This window comes from Salpingoeca rosetta (genome assembly GCF_000188695.1).
Source record: "Salpingoeca rosetta unplaced genomic scaffold supercont1.5, whole genome shotgun sequence".
Taxonomy (NCBI): Eukaryota; class Choanoflagellata; order Craspedida; family Salpingoecidae; genus Salpingoeca; species Salpingoeca rosetta.
Genome location: NW_004754929.1, coordinates 1464846 through 1475206, shown reverse-complemented (window position 1 = coordinate 1475206; position 10361 = coordinate 1464846). Strand labels below are relative to the sequence as shown.

Sequence of the window (10361 nt, the reverse complement as noted above, 5' to 3'; positions counted from 1 at the left end):
GGCAATGGTCAAGAGCGGGCTGAAAGAAGGCTGTGTGTGTGTCTGTCTGTCTCCCCCCTGTGTGTGTGTGTGTGTCTGCGTCTGTGTGTGTGTGTGTCTGTGTGTGTGTGTGTGTGTATCTGTGTGGCGTGTGTCGTGCGCGTGTCGTGTATGTGCATTGTGTGCAGGAACACACGGCGTCACCATTGGCCGCGCAATGAACACCACGCACCATGACATGCAGTTTCGCATCGCCAGCCTCAATGACAAACACGCCGCCGAGGCCGACGGGCTGTTGCAGCAAAGGATCACAGCACAATGTTGTGACAAGGCGACATGAGCGGAAGACTGCGCGGTACAGTGTCGACACACCCAGCAAGCAAGCCACCGCCACAGACACACAACACGCGTACAAGTAGACACACAGCAAGAAAAGATCGCAAGCCGCTCATGCACACACGAGCTTGCGGTCACACAAACACACACACACAAATATGCATACGCACACACACACACACACAAATATGCACAGGCATGCGCACACACAAGTATGCACATGCACATGCACATGCACATGCAACACACACGCGCATGCACACGCAGCACTCGCACATGCATACAACAACGATCCGCACACCTTGTCGCCAAACGCTGCTTGAAGTGATTGACGCATGCACGTGACAAAGTTGTCGTCCCCCGTGCGTACGGATGCTTCAACACGCAGCACTGCGCCCTGCTTGCCTTCGCTGGCAAGAAAGTTGCCCAGCAAGCCAAACTCGTTTGACTCGTAGTGCTCCAGCACCATGTCGCCAGTCTGCCTCGATCACGGGCCGAGAGGGCGATGCAAAACAAAACAAAAAAAAAACAGGATGTTATGGGGATAAGGGAACAGCATCGGTCTCTGGGTGGAGTACACGTGCAACGCAACATGGCGCAGAGCAAAGCAACTTCGCCACAATGCAGCATAACACGCCACAGCGCGGCACACGCTCGCTACAACCCACAATCGAGCCTTACCTCGGGCCGGACTTTGGCAAAGTATGAACGGATTTCCTGCGTTGCAATGTTGGTGTTGGGCATCATCTGGGAAAGGATCCAGACAGAGGGAGGCAGGGCAAACACGATGGGGAGGAAGGCGTGTTCCCGTGTGAAGGGGTGAGGTGACGAAGGGAGGCAAAGCAGGCCATGGACGGGGCCTTATGGGTGTCCAGCTCGGTGAGGTATGCAACGATGGACTGACTACACAGCGGTGGTGGTCGCAAAGGAGCGAGCGGTTTGAGGCTCGGGACAGTGTCCAGTGCACCAGTGCAAGGAAAGGGTGGCTTACCTCACAGTTGACGCCGGCCAGACGAGAGGAGCCGGCACCAGCACCGATGAAAAAGGCGCCAGGCAGCCCGATGTCCTTGGCCACTTGTTTGAAGTTGTACACCTTCGATCGGTCCACAAGTGGCATGAGGTTTGGCACGCCGCCGACGTCTACAAGCCGTGTAGAGCCTGAGATGCCTGCATGGCGAACGTTGGGGTGGGGAAGGGGGGTGATCGCGCGTACATGGTTAGGTCAGACAGCTGCCGATCTCTCGGATTTTACAAGGGTGTGTGTGTGTGTGCCTGTGTGTGCGTGTGTGTGTGTGTGTGTACATATGTGTGTGTGTGTGTGTGCGTATGTTGGGGTGCACGCAATCCACACAGGCAAACGCTCGCTGTGTATGTTCTCTTCTTTGTCTTTCACACACATGCACACGCATTTGTTGCGCACATGTCATTCCTCCTTCTCTGCTTACTGCCGTACCGGGTGCAGCGAGGTGGTAAGGTTCTGCGGTCAGATCTGGGCAGTCGACGACGGACACGCTCGCTTGCTCAAAGCAGCCCTTGAGCCCCGTCTCAAGCGCTGTGTGGGTACGTTGTGTGAGCGTGCGACCGGTGACTACTACCAACAAGGGATGGCTTCGCGCAACGCAAATGCGAGCAGCACAAGACACACACACACACACACACACACAACCACACACAACCACACACAACCACACACAACCACACACGCGCGCACACATACACGCACAACCACACACGCGCGCACACGCGCGCACACACACAACCACACACGCGCGCACACACCCTTGGCCACATCCTCTAGCGGAGGGGTTTCCAGAACCTGCGACTTGACTTCCATTCTTCGCTTGCTGATGATGCACCACACGTCCAGGATTGAGATGGTATCCCACGAAATGCATGAGGTCGTGGTGAATGAAAAGTCCAGCACCGACGAAGCTTGCTTGGCTGCTTGGCTCGAACAGCAAGGCAAGCAAGCGGAGCACTGAACAACACGAACACAAACACAAACAGCAGTGCTCACCTCTTGGGCTTCGAGGAATCCTGAAAGATATCGCACAAATCTCCCAACTTGTTCTGTTGAGCAATAGCAAAGTTTTGACTTTTTGCTTGCCTCCCACGCTCGTCCTCTCGTCGTCGTCCTCGTCATGAACTCCGCGCTGTTGCTGCGCACTGCGAGCTTTGCGGCGCACGCCCATCGCAAGCAGCGTCGCAAAGACCCAGAAGGCACTCCGTACATCAACCACCCCATTGGTGTGTGTGTGTGTGTGTGTGTGTTGGTCTTGCTTTGGAGCTTGTCAGCTGTTTGTGTTGTGTCGTCAAGTGCTCGACTCGAGCGCTGTCAGGCTGTCAAGCTGGCGACTCGTGTCTGTCGACTATGAGACGATGAAAAAGGGACAAACGGCTGTGTTGGGCCACAGTGATGACATTGTTGGATACCTGTGACTGTTTGGCTTGGCTGGATGATTCGAGCCAGTGATCGGCGTTTGCCCTGCAAGTTCTTTCAGTCTTCATTGGCTTGAAGTCGTGTGTGTGCACATGATACTAATCGAGGTACAATGTAACGCAGGTGTTGCGGACCTCATTGCCAACGTCGGAGGCGAGGATGACATCGTGGTGTTGCAAGCCGCGCTCCTGTACGTGTGTTGGAGACACACGACACCTCTGCGATTTTGCCTGAGTTTGCTCAGTTTCACGCTGTTGCTCCGTGCTCAAACCCATGCACGTGTAATGCCAGAATGCCTTTCCACGCCCTGAAGTTGTGTTGTGACCATGCTCATACCAAGTGACCATCTATCTCGCTCGTGTGTGTGTGTGTGTGTGTGTGTGTGTGTGTGTGTGCGTGCGTGTGCGTGTGCGTGTGTGTGGTGTGTGTGCCCAGGCACGATACCGTGGAGGACACTGATGTGACACTGGAGCAGTTGAAGGACGAGTTTGGACCAGAGGTCGCGCAGGTCGTGGCTGAAGTCAGCGATGACAAGGGCCTCAACAAGCACGAGCGGAAGCTGCAGCAGATTGAGCACGCTGCCAGCGCATCGCGGCGCGGTAAGCTGGTCAAGCTTGCCGACAAGTTGTACAACTTGCGAGATCTGAAGCGGCAGCTTCCTAAGCACTGGAGCGTGAAGCGTGCGCAGGCATACTTTGGGTGGTCGCGCGAGGTCATCAACCAAGTGCGCGGCACAAATGCTGCCTTGGAGCGCGAGCTTGACAAGCTCTTTGAGGGCACCATGGAAGTGGATGGCAAGGAGGTGCCGTGCATCCCTCCAAACTACCAAGATGGTGACTGGACCAAGGACACCCCGACAGAATAAACACATTCATTTGAAGTGTTTGTGTATCTGTGTGCTGTGTTTCTTTCGTGTGGCATGTTGGTGTGCGAGACGTAGGAGATGTGGGTCCACTTGTCTGTGATCTTGCACCTTTGCGTGTTAAGGTGTTTTTTTTTTTTTTGTTTTTTTTTTTTGTTTATTCTTCTGCTTCTCAACATGCTCGTGGCAGTGGCCAGTGCCAGGTGTGGGAGGTACTGTAATTGTAATGTAAGTGTAACCCCCAGCAATGTAGTGAGGTGAAGTGAACCGAGGCAACAGCACCATGTTACGGGACACACAGCACTTATTGGTGGGAAGCATCTTTTACATCTGGACAGCACGCAGCAACAACAAACGAAGAAGGGCATGGGGTGCAGCAAACAAGAAGGCGACGCCCGCCCTTTTGCTTTTCTGTTGGTTTGCGGCCGAGTGTATCAATTTACAGTACAACAACAGAACGATTGCCCCTTCTCTTCTTCTAGCTGCGTCCGGCGCAGCACGCATGACACGACCACAGCGCTGCACACCAAGCGGGTTGACTGGTTGACAGCACCAACGCACATAGCAGGGAAATAACAAAAAAAAAAAAAAAAAAAAACAAAGAAAGAAGAGGCAAATGTGGTCGGGGATCAAATCAATGGACTGTACGAGCACGAAGTCACTCATCGTTGTCATGCAGTGGCGGCAACGGCCGTCCTGGGAGACAACCATGATGTCAGGTGTGATTGCGTGACATTAGAACCCGAGCATGAGCCTTTGAAAACCGCAAAATCACATAGACTTCCGCAAACATCGACCCACACGCGCAACCACACACGCGACACTACACCACGCAGCGACGCAGGCGTGCACTCCTACTCGTCCGCCGCCACCACCCAACCACGAGCAGCAGGTCACCACGGACCATCACGTACCGTCGTCGTCGCGCCACATGCTGAGTCGATGGTAGATGTCCCGCAAGTTCACAAGGTGGCCCTCCTGAATTAATTTGGGAATGTGAACATGCGCAGAATAAGTTGGAATTCATCACACGTGAGTCTGGTGTCAGAGGACACAAACTATAACAATCTGCGGCGGTCGAAGCACCGAGTTAGCACAGCAGCACACAAATGGACACAGACACACACAGACAGACACACACAGACACGCACACAGTCACACACACGCACACGCGGACACACACACACACGCACACACACACACACACACACACACACACAGACACATAGACACACACGCAGACACACAGACACAGACACACACACAGACACACAGACACACAGACACACAGACACACAGACACACAGACACACACACACACACACACACGTACGTCTGCCTTGTCCTGTCCTTCCCGCGCAGGAATGGGATGTGGACCCTGCAGGAGACACGCACGAATGCCAGACACAAAACACGGCAGTGACAATGCGCGCAATGTCAGAGGGCAGTCACCGATGTCACGGAAATGGCCACAGCAAAGTCGGCGAAACCACACGACAGAACCGTGCAGCGGGTTCACCACTTTGCACCGTTACAACACAGGACACATTGACCAACCAACTCACCTGAAGAATCTGTGCGCTGACGCGCTGGTCGTGCTTCGTGACCACCTCCTTGAAGCTGAGCGCACGCGACTGCCAAAATGCAAAAACAGCAAGGAGGAAGATGAGCCCATGCATGCGTACACCAGGAGAAACCCCAAGCACCACACGCGCGTTTGCTCACCTTCAAGTTGCAATACTTCTTCTTCCACGCCAGCGTTTCTGCTTTTTGCGAATCAAGCGCCTCCTCCTGCACATGCGCGTATGCAACAATGATGTGCACCATGCGCGTGAGTACAACACCACAAGAACACCACCCTCCACATGTACGCACGAACCGGGTTGCACTGAGTGCAAATTCAGGTCCATGCAAAAGCCCAAACAACACAACAAGAGGACAGCGCACACGAGCAAATTCACGCGCCAATGCGTGCTTTCACGAACGCACCACAGCAGCCAATCGCTCGCGCATCTGCCGGATCTCGTCAGATGATCGTTGCTTGGATGTTTTAGCCTTTGCCTGCAAATACAAAGCCGGGAGCGCACACAATCAGGCAGATGCAAAACCTACGAGGAACTGCCACCCATACTCGCCACGCAAGCGCGAGCGTGCACATGCACAAACACATGTACATACACAACAACACAACACAAACACACTGACATATCAGCAACGCACACGTAGTGTATACAAAATCGTACCCACACAAGCATAAACAGACAGACAGACAGACAGACAGATAGACACACACACACACACACACACTCATACAAGCACGCACCTTGAAAACCTTTGCGGCTTCGCTCAGCTCCGCAAACTTGGCTTGCACCACCTGTGTCCATGCATGACAGCAGAATTGCAGGTGAAATGAATGCAACTCTGACACATTTTCTCAAGTGCCCAGCAGGAAACGTCGGCTGGCTTCATGCAGAAATCCGCGCCACATACCCAGGCGCAGAACACACCTTCAAATCTTTGGACAACCTCCTGTTTCCTGCGTCGAGCCTTTGGACCTCTGCCCGGTGCTGTGACGTCAATGCGTCCACGTGGTTGTTGTGTTCTGTCTGCTGGTGTTCAACGTGTTCGCGCAGGCGCGCTACCTGCTGTGCAAGGTGCTCCACTTCCCCACCAGCGCGCTCCCGCTCGCGCTGTTCGGGCATGCATGTGCACACGTGGGCGTGTGTACAGCGAGGGCAAGAGTGAGCGAGGGCGAGAGTGAGTGAGGGCGAATGGGTAGTGGCGAGCGAGTGGGTGAGAGTGAGCGAGTGGCTGAATGTGCTTGCACATGTGCACGCTCATTCTTGTCCCGAGCACGTGGAGGCAGGTGCAGGTGAGTGAAACACTGAAGCAGAGAGGGTGAAATTATTGCACACGGTGCACGTCTTAGAGTGCACCCACCGTGACTTGGAGATGCTGCTGTTGAAGTGACGTGAGCTGGGCCTGCGTGTCTGCCAGCTCCTGCTTCAGATCATCCGCAACGTCCTCCATGTGTTGCAAGCGCTGCAACTTCTGCTCAAGGCCGCGGATCTGCTTTGTCTTCGCCGCCACCTCCCGTTCAGCCGTTTCGTGCTGAATCAGCAAATCGTCGTGCTGCTGTCGCAACTGCCGCAGCTCTGCCGCCGACGTTGTCTGGCACTGCTCAAGCTCTCTGCGCACCCCAACACCACAAGCACGTCGCGTGAACGTGTGCATGTTTTCGTGAGAGAAGCGTGACTACGTGTGCGCATGGACATGAGCCTGTGAAGCGACATGCCCGACGAAACGGCCAAGAACTCTCTTACCGACCGCGATGCGCATGTATGCGCGTGCGCGTGTGCGTTTAAATATGCACACACATGCAAACACACACACGCACATATTCATGTGGGTGTTTGACAGCCGGGCAAAGTCAGTCGTCTACAATCACAGTGATGTACGTACTGTTTGACAAGGGCAAGGTCTTGTTCCAATTTCATCTTGGCCTCGCTGAGGGCACGCACGCGTTGCCACTCCTCCTCCCGTGCAGCGTGCACGCTCGCAGCTGTGCTGTGCTCCTGCGTCACACAAGAACAACGCCGAGCAAGTGTGAGAGGGGTTGCATCATCGGTGCTGCATTGGGGAGGGGCGGCTGCACCAGACAGAGCAAAACATATACGCACACAGCACACAGAAACGTTTGTACAAACCCATGTGCGCACACATGTAAACCCACACATGTAAACTCAAACATGCACACGCACACACACGCACACACAAGGCCACAACGTACAGCTTCGAGAAGGCTTTGCTCGAGCTGCTTCACGTTTTCCTGGTGGACGCGCTCCCGCGTTTTGAACTCATGAATCTGCTGCTTCAGTGCCTGCAAGCATGAACCAATAGGAAAGAACGTGTGAGACAACAGGCAGCGCGGGACCAACAAGGCAGCGCGAGACCGTAGATGGCGTTCAGTACAACACGAGAGCTTTCACACCACCATGAAACATGCCATCGAACGCTAGCTCTCGTGCTTGCGTGTGCAATGCATGAATTTCCTCACCTGAGCTTCTTGCTCGTGTTCCGAAGCCGTCTTGCTCGCACTGAAACAGCGAGACGAGAGATGATGTCATGGACAATGTCGTGTCAGCACCAACATCAAGCCAAAATAAAGCACATGCCACCAATCACCTACGCTGCTATCTTTGTACACACACACACACAAATACACACACACACACAAACACACACACACACACACACACACAAACACACACAAACACAAACACACACACACACACACACGGACACACGACATGGGGCTTGCTTTTTGACCTCAGCCTTGCCGTCGAGAGTTCGTTCTTGAGCTGGCGAATGGTGTCCTCGAGGTGGGCCCGCTCAGTTGCAAACGTCTGCTTTGCCTGATGTGCGAATGAACACAAGCAATGTGTTGGCACAGTCGGCAGGATAGGTGTGAGGACCACGAGTGTCCTCACGACTCCGCTGCATTGCAAGGGTTTACTGCAAGCACATGGGACACAATCGAGTGACGTGCAAGTGCGCACATACCGCATCGTTTGCCTGCTTCAGGGTGTCAATTTGATGCGCAAGCTCTGTGTGGCGTGTCTTGAGTTGCTCAAGCTAACGGTTTGACAGACAGAGTCGAGGTCACAGTACATTAGGTGAGTGGCAGAATCAGTCAACCTCACAGTCTCCCAAGCAGAAGAACTATTCTCTGCCACTCTCACAGCACACACACACACAAAAAAAAAACACCCACAAACACACACACACACACACACGCAAAACACACACACACACACCTGTTGGTTGTAGCCTTGCTTTTGTGAGTCCAGTGACACGGAGCTTGTTGCCAACTCCGTTTCAAGCAGCACAACACGTTGGTTTGCCTAAACACCACGAGCACATGCAATGTGCAATTAGCCACTCATACGACAACCGCGTGTGGATACAGTCATCCACGGAGCCACACACGCAGAAACACAGGTGCACGCACAGGAGCTTACGAAACACCAAAGACCCAAAGCAAACAAACACACACACACGTACATGCGAACATACACACACACGAACACACACACATGCACATACACACACGAACATGCACATACACACACACGAACACACACGCATGCACGCACACACACACACACACACACACACACACACACACACACACACACACACACACGTGCGAGCCCACCTGCTCGAGCTCGACGCGAAGGGAGATGACGGAGCGGCGGTGGTTTTCGCTCTCTTCTTTGGTGTTTGTCAGCTTCATTGTGAGTTCGCTCACTTGCAGCTTGAGTCGTCGCACTTCAGCGGTGAGCGGGCTGTTGTCAAGCTCAGCCTGTGTTTGTGTGCGCGAGTTTGAATGCGTGAGTTTGTGCATTGTGTGTTTGCGATGGGGGTGTGTTGTTGTTGTGGCATGAGTGCGAGTGAGCACAAAGGTTGTAGCAGCTTTGCAGTATCTCTTGTGAGGCACACAGGTGTGCACGCGAGTACTTGTTCGAGACACTTGTGGGCAAGTCCTCGGTTTCACGCAAACCACGCATGCTCTCACCTGCGCAGCCTTGAGTTTTCTGTTCAAGTTGTCTACTTCAGCAGCATGTGCGGCCTCCATCTCCTGCAAGTAAGCAACGTGGTTGCTCCGAGTTTGTCGAAGTTCCTTTGCCAGCCTCTCCGTTTCCTCTGCAGAGCATGATGATGATGATGATGATGATGATGATGATGATGATGATGAGCGAAATGTTGCAGTGCATCAGGCTGTTTGTGATTGGACATTCTGGTGTGCATTCAGGAGACACACACTCGATTTGCTGGGCGGTTGACTGGCTATCACCTTTGAGGTCGTAGTATGCTGCACGGTACTGCTCAATATCTTGTTTAAGCAGTGATGTGTGGTCTTCTTGTTCCTGTCGAAACTGCAGTGCAAGCTTGCTCAAGGCCTCCTCGTGCTTTTCAGGATGGATCATCTGTCACACGCAGGTGGTGTTGATATGTGTGTGTTTATGTAAGTGTGTGCATGTGCGTGCGTATGTATGGGTGTGCGCACGTGTGTACGTGTAAACAAGCATACGCGTGCATTGGTGTTTTGGATGTTGGATGGCGAATTGCGCTCACAATGTTCCAAAGCACACGGAGCATACGGGCAGCCATAGTCAACGAACCAGTTGGTTAAGTCGTTGAATCTCCTGGGCCTGAGCGCTGATGCGTTTGCGTGCCTCTTCATCGCCAGTCGCTGCCTCCTGCTTGATTTGTGCCAGTTCCAGGCTTGTTTGTTCCAGCGACACTTCCAGCTCTTCGTATTCCTGCAAGGCGTGGATGAAGGGTATGAGGGCTCTCCGCGCGTCAGCAAAGAACACAACGCGAAACGGGATGGAGATCGAGAGACAACAACAGAGGGAGGGGAGACAGAAGGAGGGGAGCAGGCGACAGTGAAGCAGCCACACAGGGAAGCAGACAGACGGCGAAGCAGACAGGCAATGAAGTAGCCCGTCGCAGACAGACAGACAGACAGACAGACAGACAGACAGACAGACAGACAGACAGACACACACACACACACAAGGCACCCACTTGGCGTGTTGTGATGACGCGTTGTTCGAGATCGAGGTTGTGGGCTGTCAGGTCCTTGTTTTCTTCGCGCAGCTGGGAGATGAGCTCCAAGGCCTCGTTCAGGTCTCTCGCAGGTCAACGTGTACACACGTCTCATCGCCCCCCCCCCCC

At 53.7% G+C, this 10361-nt stretch overlaps 3 protein-coding genes across 3 annotated transcripts in view; 1 reads left to right on the top strand and 2 right to left on the bottom strand.

The window, feature by feature from the left end:
• The window catches only part of PTSG_02390 (uncharacterized protein), a gene marked incomplete at its 3' end in the record, with an annotated part of 2876 nt that extends 491 nt beyond the window's left edge, over positions 1-2385 (bottom strand). The window contains exons 1-7 of the mRNA XM_004996823.1: positions 2333-2385; positions 2095-2159; positions 1769-1867; positions 1307-1482; positions 997-1062; positions 617-793; positions 174-271 (exon numbers count right to left, since the gene is read on the bottom strand). Of these exons, the coding sequence (XP_004996880.1) occupies positions 174-271; positions 617-793; positions 997-1062; positions 1307-1482; positions 1769-1867; positions 2095-2149 (671 nt within the window). The 5' untranslated portion in view covers positions 2150-2159; positions 2333-2385. The remainder of the gene's footprint in view (positions 1-173; positions 272-616; positions 794-996; positions 1063-1306; positions 1483-1768; positions 1868-2094; positions 2160-2332) is intronic.
• Positions 2386-2456: 71 nt separating this feature from the next.
• PTSG_02389 (HD domain-containing protein 3) lies at positions 2457-3624 on the top strand (the record flags this gene model as incomplete). The annotated part of the gene is made up of 3 exons (XM_004996822.1): positions 2457-2562; positions 2879-2945; positions 3191-3624. The coding sequence occupies 3 exons, from the start codon at positions 2457-2459 to the stop codon at positions 3618-3620; spliced, it is 603 nt and encodes a 200-aa protein (XP_004996879.1). The 3' UTR covers positions 3621-3624.
• A 578-nt stretch (positions 3625-4202) lies between these two features.
• Positions 4203-10347, bottom strand: PTSG_02388 (uncharacterized protein; the record flags this gene model as incomplete). The annotated part of the gene is made up of 21 exons (XM_004996821.1): positions 4203-4313; positions 4532-4595; positions 4951-4995; positions 5183-5251; positions 5343-5408; positions 5607-5678; positions 5941-5991; positions 6125-6307; positions 6558-6807; positions 7080-7192; positions 7408-7497; positions 7675-7714; positions 7947-8032; positions 8181-8252; positions 8435-8521; positions 8836-8982; positions 9196-9323; positions 9475-9607; positions 9803-9943; positions 10212-10315; positions 10341-10347. 21 exons carry the CDS (start codon positions 10345-10347, stop codon positions 4276-4278), a joined length of 1986 nt encoding a protein of 661 aa, XP_004996878.1. The 3' UTR covers positions 4203-4275.
• Between the last annotated feature and the right edge of the window lie 14 nt (positions 10348-10361).